At 38.1% G+C, this 20,243-nt stretch overlaps 1 protein-coding gene across 14 annotated transcripts in view; it reads right to left on the bottom strand.

The window, feature by feature from the left end:
* Positions 1 to 3,557: 3,557 nt before the first annotated feature.
* The window catches only part of CHD9 (chromodomain helicase DNA binding protein 9), a 94,353-nt gene continuing 77,667 nt past the window's right edge, over positions 3,558 to 20,243 (bottom strand). For 7 of the 14 annotated variants that reach the window (XM_080551851.1, XM_080551859.1, XM_080551858.1 and 4 more), the window contains 11 exons: positions 19,907 to 20,126; positions 19,575 to 19,777; positions 18,394 to 19,302; positions 16,310 to 16,473; positions 15,172 to 15,444; positions 14,184 to 14,352; positions 13,206 to 13,345; positions 12,494 to 12,715; positions 11,595 to 11,723; positions 9,242 to 9,346; positions 3,558 to 7,016 (listed from right to left, as the gene is read on the bottom strand). In XM_080551851.1, the coding sequence (XP_080407977.1) occupies positions 6,153 to 7,016; positions 9,242 to 9,346; positions 11,595 to 11,723; positions 12,494 to 12,715; positions 13,206 to 13,345; positions 14,184 to 14,352; positions 15,172 to 15,444; positions 16,310 to 16,473; positions 18,394 to 19,302; positions 19,575 to 19,777; positions 19,907 to 20,126 (3,398 nt within the window). In that variant the 3' untranslated portion in view covers positions 3,558 to 6,152. Of the gene's footprint in view, positions 7,017 to 9,241; positions 9,347 to 11,594; positions 11,724 to 12,493; positions 12,716 to 13,205; positions 13,346 to 14,183; positions 14,353 to 15,062; positions 15,148 to 15,171; positions 15,445 to 16,309; positions 16,474 to 18,393; positions 19,303 to 19,574; positions 19,778 to 19,906; positions 20,127 to 20,243 lie in introns of those variants that run through there. The other 7 variants (XM_080551862.1, XM_080551853.1, XM_080551863.1 and 4 more) reach the window with 6 other exon arrangements.

Raw genomic sequence — 20,243 nt, forward strand, 5'->3', positions numbered from 1 at the left:
CCCCGCCCCGCACCGCGCACGCGCCACCGCCCCTCAGCGCCGCCCGCTCCCAACGGCCCGCCGCCGCCGCGCCGCCGCTCATTGGCTGGCGGCTCGGAGGGGCGGTGCGCAGGCGCGGTGGGGGTGGGAGGGAGCGGTGGAGCGCCCGCCCGCATGGCTCCCGGCGAGCAGTGCGGGCATCGTGACGTCATTACGCGGCGGCGGCGCTGTCATGGCGGCGGGCGGTCTGGGGGGGGCGGGCGGCGCCGGGCACCCGGCGCTAACCCAGGCGCGGCCCCGGCCGGGAGAACACCGAAGAAGGGCCCGGGTGGCAGGGGAGGGGCCCCGGGGAGCCACAGCCCCGGCACTGACGGGGGAGGCCGCAGCGGCCTGGGGGCAGGGGGCGCTGCCTGCCGCCCCCGGGGGAGCCAGCTCGGCGGACAGGAGGTGAAGGACGCCTCGCCAGTCATTTATTGCATTATTTTACTTCCTACTGGAAACCCTCCACTCTTCCTGCGTCCTTTAGGTAGAAAGGACTCTTACACAATAAACAAGGGCTAGGTTAAAAACAAGGTTATCCTGCTGCATACTTCCCTAGTTTTTTATGCAACTAGGCTCTAAACTACATAACGTGACCGTTCTTCTCTAGGAAACTCAGAAGTCGTGTCATTTTTCAGGTAATGGTCTACTGACAATTCATACAAGAACCGTTCAGATATTAAAACCACTGATACCTTTTTCACTCCAGAGGACGTGGCTTTATTTGTATGTTCCTCTGTGCCCTCCCTCCCTCCTTTTTCACCCCTCACAAAGCAGCAAGAAGGCTAAACATCACTAGTAGCTAGAGTACACACTGTAAATGAGTCAATAAAGAGGTATCTTCGTTTATCATGTCAATTGAATAGTTTCCATTACTGGATTCAGTTCTTTATCTCCCAGTACTGTAAGAATAAATTACAGCCAGCAGTATTAGCAACTTATGCAAGGCTCTACTGGAACCTCCCCACCTACCCTCTAGTCTAGGTCCCTGAGAAGGGCTAGGCCTTCTGACAATAAAATACTATCAATTTTCAGAAACTTGGCTTATGAACCTTTTATGAGACAGACTTGAATTAATTTTACATGATACTCCTAGACGATGAAAGGCCTCCACGTTTAAGTATTTCCTTGTTTCGTTCCTCCTCCTTCCATCACAGTGGGGAGCTGCTGCTTTCAAGCTGAACATGGCCCTGAGCTCAGCTCTTGAGAGGTGGCACTCCAGAGCACAGGTACACAGCTGCACATCACAGAACAACTAGTGAACATTTTCAAAGTGGGATTGGACAACGATAAGGGAAACAGCCTCATGTTTTTTCCCTCTCCTGGTGACTTGGCTAAGAAACTAGTTTTCTTGCAAAATGCAAGAAATGGGTAGCAAATGTTGAGGCCAAACAACAATTGCAGTGATGCACAGGCTGTAGCTGTACTGACCCCAAATAGAGAAGACTGACTCAAACTTCTGAAGACTGGCTAACATTTACCTCCTGAGAAATTAGGGGGACCCCCAGACAAGGCTAGACAGATAACAAGCAAGGTCTGATGTCCTAACAAGGCAGGTCCAAGATGACAAACTCTCAGAAGTATTACTGCAGGGAACAACATCAACAGAAGGCTTCCTTCCATTATTCCCCCTGGGACTGTCCCAGCACAGCCAGTTCTCCTGATACTTGTGATGTCTTTTTGTCAGTGTGAGGAATGTTATCAGAAATCTCACAGCATTTGATGTTTTATTAGAACAAGTCTCAGTGAACGAAGACCAACGATTACATGAAAAATTTCAGCTTCCATTTGAAAAGGACGTCTTCCCCTCACAACTCTCAAACGCTCATAACTAAAAAGCAGAAATTACAACTTATTTAGGTTATAACTGCTGATGCATTGAAAAAACAAAGCACTCTATGTACACTTTTTCTAGAACCAGGATTTAGAAGCCCTCCCTTAGAGGGGCAAAAAGCTGAGCTGTAGCCAAGCCACCCGATTTACTTGAGAGGCGGGCCAGATCAAACAACATGAAGCAGAGCTGCTGACAACAGTTACCACGTCAAAAGCTGTTCTGAGAACTGAAACAAGCTTGACCATATGCTCTAAGTTTTGGTGAGCACTGGTGAAAGATTCTGACCCCAAATCTGACATCCAGTTCCCACATATTTTCCAAACCAGCCTGCAGAAGTGACAGAATCAAACACGTTATTTTCCAAACCACACGCAGAAGTGACAGAAGAAGGGGTAAGCACAAGAGACCTTACCTAGAACACTACCAGCTACACCAGTGCAATTATTCTCCTCTGCAGATCCCAGCATGACCCCAACATCCTGCAAACATACAGATGTGAAATTTGAAGTGTTCATCAGCTGCAGCAGTGCAAATCCCACATTACACTGACACAATTTACTTATGTTAAGATACTCATGGATATAGTAGAACTAGGTCAGAAACTGTTTACACAGATAAATGGGTATCTAAATGGGTATATAAAAATACATTACTAAATAACACATCGAGAGGAATTTACTCAGACAAAATATAACAAAAAGGACAGGAATTTGTCTAGGACAACCTGTTAACAGCCTTATAGCTCAAATCAATGTATCCAGATAGGTTTTCAAAAAAAAACTTGAGAGGAATGCAAGAAATTAAATACCGTGCCTACACCCTCTGTTCCTTGGAAATCTCATTGAAGATAGATCTCTTCATATTTTACTGTACAGACTAAGATGTCTGAATTACAAAATTACAGGATTATGAATATACATTATTTTTTATTTATTCAAGTCTGTGACAGTTCTCTAATCGGCCTGTTAGAAATAAATGAAAAAATATTAGGGTTTTCTGCAGAACTTTAAAGGAGAAAAGAAGTGGATGAGAACATGAGAGCAAAGCACATACACATTTTTATCACCTGTGGAGACAGTTGAAAAAGTAGAAGCTTAGGAAGGACAGACGTGATCTGGAGACAAAATTCAGAGTAGAATAAATAAGGATACCACAATTCAAGTTCAGTGACACATTAAAAACAAGCAGGCACTTGACAACCAGGAGACAATCTGTGTTCCGAAGTTCCAAAGTGTCTGTACTCTGTAGGAAAAAAATGAAAAATAGTTAAGTGCTGTGTACAAAATTAAAAGATTCAGTAAACACATAAAAGAGTAATGCAGGGTTTTGAAAAGCAAGATTCAAAAAGATAGTCCACTCCCAACACGCTTACCCAGGAACATTAGATGCGTCCTCATTTCTAACCAGAACCTAGACTATGTATTCCTTCCACAGCAACTCAAGGGCTGGAACAGCAGCTCATTTTGTTTGTAAGACAACAGAATTATAGGAAATTGATTCATACCAATTCCCAGAAAAATTATACAAAAGTAAAATATTTGTGTCTGTTGAAATAAAAACACATCCTATGCTTGATTTTACTTTTAAGGTCTAAAGAGTAATTTCAGTTTAGTCCGTAACGCTGAGACTTACCTTTTGCTGCTCTGAGATGCACGTTTAATCGTTACACAGCATTATTTTCATATATTGAGGCTGACATCATGGGTAGTCAAAGAATATGTTTAATAAAAAATAATTAAACTTCCATTTGCTCTATAGAACATCATAGAAAGTAATTCAATAAATTACAAATGACTTTTTAAGACGCTTGTTCAACTACAGAAAGCAAATTCAGACTACACAGAACACAACTGGCAAATATTGCAAATGTCCAAAAGAAAAACTGGACTAAGACTTGGATCATGAAGCCTGAAACAAGGGATAGAAATACAAGGCAATAACAGCTAAGGTTCTTTTAGTAACTACCAACACACACTTTATCATCACCTTGGATATCCTTTTAATTTTAACTTCAGTATTAGTGTAATTCTACTGAGGTTTCCTTATAACCCTTAACTTTATACAACCGTATTTGCATATAGTCTAGCTGATAGTGGGACATTTTTCCCCTTCTGGTTCAAACTGATTAAAAATAAACCCAATACATTATGTTCAAGTCTGTACCAGCCTTTCATTACTTGAAACTGTAATTGCCTTATTACATAGAAAGAATCACTAGAATGGTAACCAAACACTTGAGCATAATTAGGAAAATACTTTATTTCATAAATCTGATATAAATTAGGTTTTAGCCACAAGATTTAGGATTTCTTTTGTGGGGTAAGGGTGGGAAGTGATGGTATCGTTGACATAATCCATCAGCAAACTAAGTTAATAACTGTTTGTAGAACTTTGGCTATTTCATAGATGCATCCTAGTTAAATAAAAGTGCTATATTACAAAGGGCAAAATATTAAATATGCAATACTTTTTTCTTTCCTTTTTTTTTTTTCCATGATGAATTGCTACCCCCTTCTCTTGGCAGTTTTTAATTTTCACTATTGCTAAGACACTGCATGAAGGGCCAAAAATCAGAATACTATTTGGGAAAATATGTAACCAGCACAATCCAAATGGTACTTGTATAGCTGTGTAATTACATGTAATACTGCTTCTAATCATGGGGTTATTTTGCACATAGAAACTTATATTTCATTGGTAAAGTTCTCGGTAAAAAAAAACAACACAGTTGTTTTACTGTACAAGCAAGCAACAGAACTATATCAAAATATACAGTTTTTGTTTTTATTTTTAAATTTATCCCTTTGTAAAGCTTTTTCAATGACTTCTACTAGTACCTGTATCTATTTTCTCTTAACACTTGCCTTTTCTTGGACTGCAAATGATGTAACAAAGGTCAATTGAAATCTCAGTCACTTCAGATCTTCTGTAAATGTGAATCTGGGCCTTTACTGTGTCAGTGTAATAGCAGCTTAAGAAGGAGGAAGGATCAGATCACACATCAAATATTAGACAGATTTGATATAGTAAAGGGTTCTAAGGTTTTGGACTTCCAACAGATGCTTTATGCCCTGTTACTGTTGTTTCTAGGAATAATTTATCTTCCTTACTATTCAAAGTGCTTTTTCTTTAGTGGGTAACTCAGCATAACATATGAAGTGATATCCCAATAATGGTTTGGGGTAATATTTAATATTTAGTCAGATTTAAATCTGCAGAGAAGTTTAAACTCAAAAGGAGTTCAAAACTATCTATACTTTATTTACCATTATTAACTGGTAACTCCAGGAGGTTTTATGACATAAAACACAAATAGAAATCTACACAAACAAAGCAAACAAACAATTTTTACATGAAGTATGCAGTGTTGAAAGGTCTTTTCAGTGGCACTTTATGACAGTTTGCCTCTTCTGAGTCTTGGGGAAACTACTCCTCATTTGGGGAGTTTTAATTCTGCAGAGGGAGCCCAAAACTTTGCAAGGTGTAAACTAAATAGATCTATATGGTGCCAGGTAGCATGAGATAAGACAGTTTTTGTTAGTATTTCCCCCTTACTGCTGTCACAGAACAGTTGTAATGACAGGGGGAAAAAAAACACCAACAGTCATATCTCAGCTCAGATTTTAACATGATATACAGGATGTCTTTAGAAAACAAAACAAAACCTGAAAACAAGTAATAGAAACCAATGTAAACTTCCTAAACTAACTCAGCTGAGGTAACAGGTAGCCAGTTTAATTGGCTGATTGGGAAAAATTTATCTTTTTAAACACACTTGTACCTGAATTGGAAACAGCAGTGCATCACAACACTAGAGCATTTTCATGTAATTAAAGCAATGGATGGTGATGTAGATTCTACAGCTTTCATGACATTCATTAGCTGCCCAAATTATTGCTGAGTTTTGATCTGTAAATTATAAGTGTCAAGGAGGCTGTAAAACTATATTCAAATTAAATCAATAATATGCATAAAGTATTCTGTGTTCACTGCAAATATATTAAATATACAGCTCTTACTTGAGCATTATTTTCATAAAATTAACCCCCCAACAAAATTATAATGCCTTTTGTTGTAATTTTACACCATTGTGTATTTGATAGTACGTACAAGTTCAGAAACTTATGAACTTCAAGAAATATTACATGCAAAACGTCTCTGAAAGCAGTTTGCACTTCTAAACAAATACTGAAATGTTCGGTCAGTAAATCATTGATGCACTCAACACTGGGTTATTTACAATGAAATAATTAAAGAATAAATTCAAAATCAGTTCATAATTTAAGTGCAGAGTCTGGGGTCAGTCTTCATCACTAGAATCTGAATCCTCAGATGAAGACGATGTACTATCAGATCCAGATGAAGCATCTGCTTTCTCTGAACCCTCATCTGTGCTGTTTTCGTTGTGAGAGCTTGGCTCTGTTCCCCCTTTGTCTTCCTGATCTCTAACCCTAGAATTTTCCTCCTTTTCTTCTGTGGGCTTGGCTAAGCCTGTGTCATTACTTTCACTGTTTTGTACATCAAAAATATTAGACTGAGACAAAGCTGGGATATGAAGATTAAGGCCTGGAGTGAGAAGCATCCCTGGATAAAGTATGTTGGACAAAAGTAATGGGTTAAGAGAGAGAGGATTGGCAGCTGCAGCAGCAGAGGATGTCGAAGGAGAGCTCGAAACAGAGTTTTCACCACCAGTATCTGTATTTTGGTCTTCTGTCCTTTCTTTCTTTATATCTGCCTCTTTTGAATCGTTTCCCTTTTTATCCTCTGAAATAGATTCCGTAGACTTGGTTAGAAGTCCTCCCATGCCCAGCAGGTTTGGTAATCCAGCCATCCCTGACAGCAGCATGGGGAACATGGCGGCCATGTTCTTGGTATCTCCTCCAGTAGTTAAGCCAGCTGGCATTCCCATTAGTCCCGCCGTTACTTGCAGCGACTGCAGGTTTTGCAGGTTTTGTTGTAAGGCCTGAAGACTAGGCAGATCCACTCCTGGAAGCAATCCGTTAGCTAGCAGAGGGTTAACCGACACGCTTGCAGCAGTGGCAGCGGCTGCAGCTGCTGTTGCCTTAGCAATCTCACTTTTCGGGCGCCTTCCCCTCCGACTGACTTCTTCCCGCACAACAGGCCCAGTGAGAATACGGTCAAACATAACTTCTGGGAGAAATCCCTGCGAGAGACATTGTGTATCATCAGTGTTTTGATAGCATAAAGATGCAAAAGTAAAACAAAGCAAACAGAAAACAAAAACCCCACAAGCATACAGTAACGGTGTCGAAGATGATTCCAGTATGTCAGCACAGCAGCTCGATCTCTTGCCCACTCACTGGAATTTATGGTGGCTTTGTGCTATCACATCTCAAACATCTCAAGTACCATTTCTACAGTCAGGTCTAAGCAGGTGTCTTCTCAGACCCATTGCTAACTCGTCTTCAGAAGTTTGTTTGCACATCAACCCAAATACAGCTAATTAGAGGAGCACTCTTATTTCAAGATCTAAAACATAACACTGCTTTGCAATATTATCACATTCTAATCACTTAGTTTGATACTGCTTAATTAAAAAAATCAGTTTAAGGTTAAATATAGACATGTGACTGCACACAGACCAACCTCCAAGTCTTTTTTATTGTTGCCAGTGTCTGTTTAATGTCTATATATTTCATCTTATCCATAAACTTAAGAATAAAGACTCTCATTCAATTCTATTAAAATGGAACTCAGACCACTTTTTTTTAAGGTTTGCATACTATTTGCTTCACCTCTGCAAGCCCTCCTACCTAATGATGGAAGAACTACTATGTGTGCTAATGTTCTCTTTGAAATGTATTGTTCTGAAAATTTCTCTTTAAAATGGCAACCATATGATCAATTATTAATCATCTCCATAATAAAACAGCTTTTTTTTCCCCCCAGAAAATTTCTCTAATTTAAACTAGTCTACTACATCTAGAGGAATTCAGAACTCACACTGTTCTTCCGTCCTGTGGCACAGTATGAAATTCTAAAAGTAATTCTGCTGTTACTTATATCTATATTTGTTGCAATCTAATCCTCTCTCTAGATACATTTTTTCTACCACCATGTCCCCACAAGGGTACTGGACAAACAGGTATTTAAGACTTTTTCACGGAAAGACTAGTCTTTATCTTCAAGGCAAACACGCAGTGAACTCAGAACCATATGGCATACTTGAATCCATGGCACTTACAAGGGAAGAGAGATCAGCTATTTAATAGTTCCCATAATGAGAATTCATACCTGTTGTTTCATTGGAAACAGACAAAGTAAGTCTATGGAAAAACTTTCTTGTTTGAAATTTAACTAAATGCAAACCTCAAACAAAACCTCTGAAATTTCTGGTGTGTTCGTTTTTAATAAATCAGAGTTTTTATTATTGCTACATAAACATGTATTATTTCTTCTCTAGCAGTTTTTTCATACTGGTCCCTAATGATTGAAAACAAAGCTGTTTAACCTTGGAATCATTCTCAGAGATTTGTTTCTATATCTATGGTTGCAAGGCATGTAACTTATCAGTCAGGTGCACAGTTATTTGATGGATGTAAACATGTACAAATCCTGTCTACAAATGCATGTAGTTCTGTAAGCTTTTTATTAGCCATGGTCTAAACGCAACACAGTGTATGTATACAAATATGCATGGAAGCACACACATGCCTGCAAATGTGAGGACACACACTTAGATGCACCCCTTTGAAGCATCTAGGAAAAAGCTACTCACTAAATCTTGCTACTAGCAAGAAACTTAGTGAGGATTACCAGGGAAGGTACTATTTTTACCCCTAACTTGGTTGATAATCCATACAGAAGGAATGCACAGGCAAACTCTTAAGTTGTTGTGCAAACCTATTCCTAACAATATAATAACATACTAACATTGGTCCCTCCACTGGAATTTCAACATTAGTTTCCAGCTAAAAATAAAACCTTTAAGTCAGAAATCCTAAGTAGTACAAAATATTTTTATTAATACTTGATTTACATTTTGATTGGTGATATTGACCTCTTAAAACTAAAAGTAAGTTGGCTAAAAAGTAAATATTTAAAATCATACTTATCGTTCTGACTCTAAGGGTAAGAAACTGTTCTGTGGGCTAGTACCTTTTTTAAAGCCTTCAAGGCAACGTTTATGAGATGAAGTAGTCACAGCATTATAGCACCTTCAACCAAATCTCTAATTTGGGGTTGCCAGTTACTGTCCCTTCTCTTCCGCCTACTCACAGCTGTGCCAGCAAACCACTTTAGGGAACCGAGCTGGCTGAAAAAAAGCTAACACTGACTCATATTCCAAATTTAATATAATTTAGTACCAGAAATGAAAACCCTGCCTTCCCCCCCATGTCACAGATATCTCATTTTGCAAATACTCACAGACTGTTTTACAACATCTCCCCACTCAGGAGCCACTCCATACTCTGGATTTTCTTTCAAGAACCTGCACAAATCCTTCAGAGGGGGAGCAAATGCACCCCCCACCTGAGAAACAGAACAGAGAAGTTAGTGAATATTTCTCTTCTGATAAGAAAAAAAGGCAACAACCATAACTGACACTGTTTCATTTTTGTCTTTCATATACTAACACACATATGGTCTTACAATTATCACTAAGTATAGCATAGCGTTTAATTGATTTCTGTTGGTATATGTGAGATACTCCTGACTTGTTCTCAACCTAAGCCCTAACTCCTCTATTACACTCATATGCCACAACTTCAGTATCTAACATTCATACTATGTTAAACATCAAGAAATTTAGACATGTAATGAATCAAAGAGCAACAGTATGAATAGAAAATAGTGACCAAGTAATACCAAGTTTGTAGCTATAATCTCATTTGTTCACCTTTTCATCTATTCACTAAATCACTCTTATCTCAGTCAGCTTCTAAAATACTTCCATTGGGAGGCTCTGTTTCTCTTGTGACGTTCTTGTATTTTTTTCCGCGCAAAGGTCACTTTTGAGTTAAGACTGCTAGACAGCATGCCGTAATAAAATCATATAAGCAAGGAAGTAAGCTTTCAAATTAACCAGAAGTATTACTCAGATCCATATTATTTTACGATTCTGTTTTATGATCCAGAAAGAAAGAAGAAATGGCTGAAAGAGGGAAAAGAACTGCAGCATCTATTCAGCTTTGTCTATAAACTTCAGCTTAAATTCACATTTCCTAGGCTACTACTTATGGTCCTCCCACCCCATGGTACTAAATACGTAATTAAGAAAAGAAAATGAGACAATAGTTTGGAGAGTTCAGTGATGCAAAGAAGTTGGTGGCAGGTTATAACTGGGGAAACAGAGTAATAAGGTAACAGAAGAAGACTGTCTCAACTTGGGTGTGGAAATATAAGAAAAAAGCCATCATGAAAGCATAGGCTCTTACAGCAAGCAAAGACCAAATCCCTCATTTGTCAGTCATCAACTTTGAAGATTCCTCAGGGCACGACTTACTATAGAGAAGTGTTTTTCACGAAACTAGCAACCATAGATGTTCCTCTTCAGAGTAGCTATCCCAATGCATGGAAGAGATTAAAGACTCAAGCTCTGCCTCACTTTCCTCTACAGATGCACAAAGCTTCTGACCTTAATGGCAGCATTAAAAAATAATAATAAAAAAACTGCTTTCCTTGCAACTACTCTCTAACAGAAACTGGCAGCATCACAAGAGAAAATGCTCCAGAAGGTGTTGCAATCAACACCTCGAAGACTCTCCCTGGATTGCTGCTTTAGTACTACATTGACTCTCAAAGACACCATCCCAAGTATCTAAATTCATTCCATAAATAACAGGAATGTTCTATATGCTTTTCTTGAGTATGGCCTTTTTGCCTTCCCCAAAGCACATTCAAATGCATTACATCTTTTGAACTTTGACCATATATTCATATATCTGAAAACTTGTATTCAGCAACTGGCTTCCCATCTTCCACTGTTCAGATTTTAGACCAAAAACCCAACAACCACTACTTTTGATCCCCTGATCATAACCTAGCAATTTGATGTACAATGCATATATACTGGTGACCCATAAAGGCTGAATGGCAGAGATAACAACAAAAATAAAGAAAAAATGCAAAATGATCCAGTACACAGGATTTAAGCAACACCAATGGACAAGATCCTATGAGAGATGCAGTACCAATCTACTTTTAATCTTTTGAAAAGTAATCATGTAAAAATGAGATGGCATGCCCAGAATTTAGCATTTCTGAGAATGCTGCTATTTGATTAGAACATACAAAGAATTACACTAAAAAAGATGTCAAATTTAAAAACAGGTCCTTTTTAAAAGCATTGTCTTTGCTGCTAGTCTTCAAGTAATTTAAGATTATATAGAGACTAAGAACTTTCCCTGAAAAAAGTTTCTGTAACAAGTCCAACAGTTAAACTGAAATAGTGAGGTACAACGAGTCATTTTTACAAACAGAACAAAAGATTTCAGTGGCCATGCCTCTGTGTTAGTCAATGGCACAAATACTGCAATATATCGAGTGTTCAATTCGCTCTCAACATTAACCACAAGGTAAATTTCTAGCAGTATCTTGTATGTTTTCATGGTCATAAAATGCTTACTAGAAGATTGTGATCAACGTTCTTGTTCTGCGCCAAACCCCTAGCAGAAAACCTTTAATTTGTACATCGAGTTACACTTGATAAAATACTAGACTTCATTTCAGATAACTTTTCATTTGGGGAACATACGAATGAGAACAGCAATATGAATACCTTTCTTGCATTTCTTCTATTTATGAGCTGAACACGTTCTTCACCAGTCAAACTATTAACATCCAGTTTATTAGGGTTTCGACAACGATGTCTTTTTTGTTTGGGCCTCCCATCATGCAGCTGTGTCCTCTATTATAAAGAAATTACAAAGCCAATTATGTTTCTGACATAACTGTTTAAAAAAATGGTAAAAATTAGTTTCAGAAACATGTTAACAACAGTATTAATTTACAAATCACAACTATGTAATGAGAAGACCAGGAAACAGCTTCTACCCATTGTTTTTTGATATTTTTTCAGTTTTCAGTGTTTTAACTAGCACAGATGCTGTTTCTTTTTGTATTATAACATCTTTCTGAAGAAATAAGGCTGTTATTCAAGATGTCATAAATAAGACTTCATGCATTCTGTGCAACATTAACAAATCTGAATTCAGAAGTAACTTGAGAAAAATCATGCCCACATAAAGATCACTACCATACCCCTGTAACATAGATAGAGGGCACATCCCACAGTAAAGTCTAACCCCTCTTGCACATCACTAACTATGCTGCTACATGTTTTCTGCTCCCATAATTTCTCATATTACCATGATATTGATTAGCTCATTAGGTTTCTTATCTTAGATTATTTTTTAAATCCTATGTACAACTATACAAGGATTAAATCTCTTTGTTTAGTATTACTTTTCTTAGCAATTATATTTGGAAGGAAGGGAAATAAATGAAAGGCTTGTAGAGCTCAAATGTATAAGAAAAAACAGACATTTTCTTTCCTAAACAACAAAAAAGAACAAAGAAAGAAAGAGTAATTCCATGAAACATGCAATACCAATTGAAATGTATTTTATGAGAAATGTTTTGTTGTTTCGCTGAGGTAGAGCTGAAAGGAATACTCACAGGAATACAAGCTCCTAAATCTTCAACATAGCCAGGATGTTCTTTCAGCCACCTTTCTAAATCTTTTCTTTTGGGGGCATCATCACCTGCAAGCCTTGTTCCATCTTTTAGGTTAATAACAGGAACTGGACTCTCTGCATCAAGCACGCCTTGTGACTGTGTGTAGGTGAGTGCTGGGTTTATTCCTGCAGCAACTTGGCAGGAGTTAATACCTGGATTAACCTGGAGAAATTCAAAACATTTGACTAGTTCTCCATAGAAAGCAAACCATCACGATTATTTCATGTATGATACAATGAAGGCCGCAGTCCTGCAGACCATTACGCACAAACTCAAGGACTTGGGGAGACTAATTAGGTGCATAAAGATAAGCTCCCTTTAAATCCCTGTAAGATCAGGTGCCGTAACACGTGAACATGTGTAACATCAGAAGGTGTTGCTAAGACAAATATCAAGTTTTTAATAATACACTGGTAGTTACAGCTTATCAAAACTAGACTCTTAAAAAATTACTGATATTGTAATGTTTCTAATATTTTAGTGAAACTCCACCAGTTCTTATTTGTGTAGTTATATGCATCCAATGAACAGTTTCAGAAAAAAAACAGCCAAGTAATTAATTTTTCACTGAATGTTGACAACCAGTTACACTCAGGTAAGGAATTAACAGTAATCTAGGCCTTATTTTGGATACAGAATGGAGTTTACTTACATGGTTAGGCTGCTTATTTCTATTTATAAAGAGGACATCAACTCCTTCCACATTCTTCCTTCTTCCTCTTCTCTTTTTGACTGCAGGCTGACTGTCAACTATCACTCCATTGGCGCTGGCTGTTAAGTGACTGGAAGTACCTAATGAAATTACACAGCAAAATTAATGTCGATGCTTAAATTGTTTATAACAAGAAATACTTCAGAATTAAAAGAAAAAAAAGGAAATAAAATTGAAGTTGTGCTAGTGCAGATAATTTCTACATGTAATATATCTAGCAGAAAATGAAAGCTAAGAATGGTATTTTCGAAGGAGATGTTTTAATATGCATAAGCATGCATTCAATTACAGCCATTTCATCAGAATCTGGCCTAACGCAAGCACCCAATTCCATACTACAAATATTTTAATCCAAATTTTAACTGCTAAATTCAAATGCTTTTTAAATTAGCCATGTACACTTACTGTTACGAAAATAAGCTATGAGTTTCTGGCTGTAAGCCACAAACCTTTTTCTAGACTACTGTCTTCCACTGTTTCATTACATGAGACACAGGCAAGAATACGAAGAGTGCAAAGACAACACAGGCATAAGTGTAGAACTCTTCATCTTTACTTCCAAACTAGCCCTAATAAGCTGTAATTTAAACTCATTATTTACAGTGGAGACTGATGAGCTTTATAATGACTAAGATCTTCTTGTGGGGGTGTTTAAAATGCAAGATGGCATCCTTCTAATAAATGAATTCTACAATAACTGACACTGTGAGAGTACTCATGGTCCAATATCCTAACTCAGGTACCCAGATTCCCTAACACACTGCACAGAATTCCCCTAAATGGCAGTTTAGAGCAAATAACACTGCCAACATCTCTCTCCACTGCCTATACACATGGAGTTTAACAAAAGAACACAGAAGAAAAGACTTATTACTAATCCTCATGTCCTCCGACATTTTAGGAATTCACAGTATATACCCGATTCAGGAAGTGATTTGGGGAAGTTGACGAGGCTGGTTTCTGAAGCGTTCTGGAGTTCACGTAGCCGAGCCAGGTATTGCTGCTGTCCCAGTGCACCTTCCTCGCTTTCAAATGGCCTTTTCTGAGACAGTCCCTGCTTCTGAAAAGTCAATTTCAAACCACCTTCCTGTTAAATAAATCCCAGGGTTAGAAGAGTCTCTTCTGAAGCAGAACGACTACTTCATAATCCTTCATAATCAGGATTTTTGTTGTATGAGTTTCAGTTTGTATGAGAATACAAACAGCTACTCCAGAGGAGTTGAAGAAGAACAAAAAACTTATATTAGACTTTAAAACTAGTCTTGATTCTCCTCCATGTAAAGGAAACTGACTGGAAATTTCATGGAATTGCCTCTAAGAATATAAATTATATAACATCCTTATATAACATCCTAATTGAAAAATCTAGACACTGAACAGCTGCCTACCTGATCTTGTCCTAAACAAGTGACAAATCCAATTGCAAGAGAAAAGTTTCGTATATTTTTTACATGCTACCAACGGGTCACAGAACATAGGTAAGAAAAATGTTTGAAGCTTCTTGCCTACTTTTTAACTTGAAAACGTACCTGTAACTCTCTAAAAGGCCATGAAAAAAACCTATTTGCTGAATAGGATATGCTGAAATGTTCAAAAAAGCCAAACAGAAATACCATTTATTATTAACCCAGTTTTTAAGGAAATGCATAAAACAGGCTGTCTGAAGAAGCAATATAACAGCAAAATTTAAATTCAAAGAGGGAAATAATGGTGATTCCCCTCCAGAGTTTTATGAAAATTAAAACCAACAATGAAAAAAACCCAAAAACCTCAGAAGAAGCAGACCCAAATACCCACAAACAAGTGTGTGAAGGAAGTGAGAATAAGAGCAGGCAGCCACTTGCAGGTAAAGCATGCCGCACACCGCAATCGCAATCAGGTCCTAGGGCAATAAAAATAAACATACGTCATTGATTTTCACTGTAAACTCCTTTTCTCGTACATGCTTCTTCACCTTTGACATCTGTGGTGACTGATCATATTCTTCTTTAACACCTGCAAGAGGGGGTGTTGGTGCACTGGGCTCACTGTAATCTGCAGCTGCACCCGGACTATCCAGAAGCTTGGTTGTGTAGAAAGATGCCACCGTATTGCTGTCATAGTTCCTTCTTGCTGAAGGCCATTTACCTTTCAACACTGTTTGACAAATACTATCGAGCCGGTTAATCATAACTCGATCCTGAAAAACAGAGAAAGTATTTTTATAAGTGTAATGCTTAGTGACACTGCATACATTACATTTATGTAGTATGTAACAAACTACTCTGTGAACTTCCTAACTATGAATCAAATCACATGGATCTTCTCTCTGACTATTGAAAAACAGCTAAAAAAGCACGTAATGCTCAAATGAAAAAAATATATTGTGGAAGACTGAAAAGCAAACAATCAACCACAGAATTTAACTTAGTTATGTCAGTCATAGAAATTTGGATGCAACTGAAAAGCTTAAAACTATTCAGTACTTATTTCAAAGAAGATGAATTTACAGTCCGTTAGTACTATTATCTTTCCAATGTATACTGGACTATTTCAACATACAGAATCACACAGTAAAAATTCTAACATGAGAGCTGTCTTAGATCACTGCCTCACCTAGTCTATACTTCAGCACAACTTCAGAATTTTACCAGGATTTTACAATGTAGCGGAAGGTGCCTGATATCCCTAAATAAAATAGTTTCTAACATGTAGCATAAATGATTTCTTGCTCTACTTCACTCTTGACGTACTTTCGAACTACTCTAAAGAGTACAATCGCTGACTTAAAATTCCAATACCTGATCATTTATCTCATGTACATCCAACATACGCTTTCTTTCAAATTTTGCTTGCCACATGAATGTTCTCTCACGTACAGATACAGCTTTACAACTGATGCATAAACTGCTTAACTGCAGTTTTACTATAATTTACCCTGAAGTCAATTGTCGTCCCCCGCCGAGATCTTCTGTGATGTGGTGTTAGCATATTTAATTGAATACTAATGTCACAGCCCACCTTCCCGTATAACCTTGATTTTCAAAGTAGTACGATAAACTTGCCTTTGGCCAATAGGATGCTGCCAACATGTAGCCACCTTGTAGGAGGTAACTGGAATTTGGTGTCCCATTGTTCATCTGGAAACTGTCTTGCGTCTCATCTTGCGTTGTACTCAGAGAAGCTACACTTTCTTCATCATATGCTTTTATATGAGCGGTTCCTTCTGCTAAATAAAACCACTAAAATCACTTGATGTAGTAAGTTAAAAAAAAACAGGCTCACTGTAAGAGGCTCAGGTAAACAACACAAGATGTTCAAAGTAAGTCCAAACTCAAAATTATACTGAAGAATTAATTTGCGAGTTTTTTCAGTGTGACTGATGACCCTTTTCTAGGCATGTAAATTCCATATATTTCTGTTAATTATTTGAGAGCTTAACATGTCGAACTTGAGATATTTGAAAATGGGCATGCTACAGGGTAAGCTGATAGGAAGTCCTTGTTTACTTTAAAATTAGTACTTCGTTTACAGGTAAACATATTAAAATACAGAATTAGATTGAAAAGAAAGGTGTCTACTACCAGAGTGTGGCATATCTATTGGGAAACTACTTTTAAAACTGCCATTTCATTTACTAGATGGAACATTGGATGTTCTAATTTACTCATATTGAAAATGCACCTCTGCATAAATAACTTTTAGGTGTGTCCCCTAACTTTCTTATATTTCTTTCTTCATCTTTATTTTACTTTTGCTTCTGTCTCACAATACAAGTTTCACTATGTCACAGGGAAACAGTCAAACTGGAAAAAACGTGCTGCCTAACAAGGTAAATACTACGTCAGCAAAAAGAGCAGGATAATTCTACTGAACTCGTATCGGTCCTTAGCAATAGCTATGTATTCAGTGACCTGATATTATTTTACTCTCTCAAAATATGTTTCAAGTATGGAAAGTACACCAAAGGTTCCGCCATACAATATATGACGCAAAAACTGGGCCTAAAACTGAAAGCACAGATGAATTTCAGAGAAGCTTTCCAGCATTTGCCAATCTCTTCAATACCAAGTTACAGTAAAATAGCCACAGAAAGGAAGGCTGACTGATTTATAAGATTTTGCACATCTGAGGATGGCACAATTACTTGCATAAACAGACCGAGCTGGCAGAAAGCAAGGCTAATATTTTGACTTGTAGCACATGTTATGGTATCCACCATCTAGAACTGAAGATCGAAGTCATGTAAGCTTTCCTTTTCTCTCACTTTTTCTATTTTTTTCATACAGCTGTTTCCTTTGAACATGTCCTCCCACTGCTACACGGAGCAGCATCTTAATCATTTTGCCTAAGAGGCATTTAACTTGCCCACTTTTCCCAGTAAATTAACCCTAAGGTTTCTATCTGTCATTTTCACAGACAACAGGATCCATCTGATTAAATATTTCCTTTTGAGGTATCGGGAAAAAAGTCAGCTTATTTAGTCATGCTGTAATGCCACTGCTTAACTTCACTCTCTTCACTTTTCTACTACCATTTATTATCACAGAGCAGAGAAATATTGCCACATTCTGAGTCTGAACAAGGCAAAAGTCGAGTACAGGTCAGAGTATCTAAAAGTAAGGAATGTTTCAAATAATGATTGGTTGGCTTAGTGCACATTTTAAATCACTTCACTGATCAGAGGCTTTTGTTTTTCACTTTGAACCTTCCAGAAGCGTCTCAATGGGTTCTTTGGTCCTATACTCTATAATCACTGCAGTTTTGAAGTATGTATTTAGGTGTTTGAAATTTTTCAGCACAAGTACACTGCTAGGCCACCTCTAGCTTTCAAGAAAAAGCAGCTTACAACACAAACTTGTACAGAAGGACACTTGCAGATTTCCTGAAAGCACAGTGAGGAAGCTACACATACAGGAAAGCAAGACTGGAGAAGAAAAAAAAGCAAAACCAACTGCCTCACCCAAAGCACTGATAAAAAGCAAAGCAAAAGCTCTCTTCTTGAAATTCTTTCGACTCACTTCAAATCAAGCAAAACTGTTTACGTTTACTTTTCTGGGATTCAGTAACCTTTTTTGGACATTCTTCCATTAGGAATAAATTCGTTCAATTTAAAAATTGTGGTTCAGAAATAAGACTACCAACATACCACGTTTTTGTGCCTCCTCTTCATCACTATCACTCTCTTCAGACGATGATGATGATGACGATGAGGAGGAGGAGGATGAAGATGATGAGGATGAAGATGCTGAAGAACAAGATGAAGATGAAGAAGAGCTAGAGCCTGATCGAGAGTGTGAACAAGATGAGGAAGACGAAGAGGATGACGAAGATGACCTGGAAGAACAGGATGATCTATCTGAGTCAGAGTCTGAGTCAGAGCTAGAGTCAGATCCCCTTTTGCTGACTCTCTGTTTTTTGGAAGCTGGGTTTGGAGTTAGAGGCTCTGTCCTTGCTGACACCATGCGCCTGTCTGTTTCAGTCTTCACACTAGGTCTGTGGTCTGTATTTTGTACTGGTGTGCCGTTTTTTGGACTCAGAGGTTCAGATTTCATTATCATCTGGGTCTCCTCTGTAGACATAGATTCCTCTCCAGAAGACTGAGCATCCTCTTTCAGATTCTCATTTTTAACTTTTGCATCCTCAAGAGCATTCACTTTAGCGTCTGGAAATCTTGACTGCGGTGTAAGAGGAGAAGCAGCTAATGCCATCTGGTACTGATGCAAGAGCGGAGTAGAAGTCCTTGAGAGCGCCACTTTGTTCTGACTATAGTTCCTCTGGGCAGACATAAATGACAGTTCAGGATCACGAAGGATATGATAATCTGTCCTGCTAACTCCATGTTTAGCAGCTCCAATAAGCAAATCCCTGTCGTGAGTCCCACACTCCCACCAGACAGGTAAGTCTGGGTTTGGCTGACATAGCTTTAGTCGCTCAAACAGCTGGGGGTGTCTAAGGGCCTGTTCTCGCACCTTCCTTAGGAGCTCAATGCGATACAAAGTCCGGGAAGCACGCTCCTCTGTAATTGGCTGGATAAAAATGTTTGGGTCTACGAGTTCTGTTTTAAAACAAAACAAAGATGAGAATATGGCAAAAAAAACAAAACTAAACAAAAACAACCACTGCAAAGCAATACTAGAAGTAGATGGCTTCAATCAGTTATGTTCCCCCATTATAAGGTTATAATTTTACACTTCACTTAAGATCTTTACTAATTTTCTTCACCCCCATTTTTATTTCAGAACACACGAACAAGGAAGGCAATAATCAAGAAAAACACTTTAAATAAAAAGTAAAGAGAAAACTAAAGATAAAAATATATACACCCACCTTCTTTTGAGGGGAGACGACAGACCCTCCTGCACATTGACATAAAAGCATACAGGTACTTTTCTAAGCTCTCATCAGTTTTCTTATGTAGCCTAGCCATTGCTCTAAATTTGGTCCAATCAAATCGTCCCCGTTCAGGATCAAATACCACTCCAAATGTGGACACAACTCTGTAGAAATCGGCTTCTTCTCTTCTTGTCCACCTTCACCACCAAGCAAAAAAAAAATCTGTAATTTTCTTCACTATACCATGTGGCTAGCAATTATTTCTCTCTCTATATATATTTTTAAATAAGTATGCATAAACATTTGTATTTCTATAATGCACATACCTTTGCTGTCTTTCTATCTTAGCAGCCATCTTTGGGTTTAGAGCAGCTTCTTCGTATGGAGGCTGCATCATACTAGTTTGTATTGGGAATGCTGGCTGGATCTGCTGGGCCTGCCTATTTTTACTCGTTCGTTGATAAGCTGTTATTAGGCGTCGAAGACGTGTTGTTAAGGCAGACTGGGTGGGCCAATAGATTTTGTCTCCTTCCATCATTTGTCCATCTATATTAAAAGAAAATCACAGAAAAAATAAATTAATTGTTGCTCGCCTCCATGGGTCTACACAAGGCAATGTCAACAAGTTTTAGTTAAGTCAGGGGAATTAAACAACCAAAAATA

The sequence above is a fragment of the Anser brachyrhynchus genome (assembly GCF_964034855.1).
Source record: "Anser brachyrhynchus genome assembly, chromosome: 12".
In the NCBI taxonomy this organism is placed as follows: Eukaryota; Metazoa; Chordata; class Aves; order Anseriformes; family Anatidae; genus Anser; species Anser brachyrhynchus.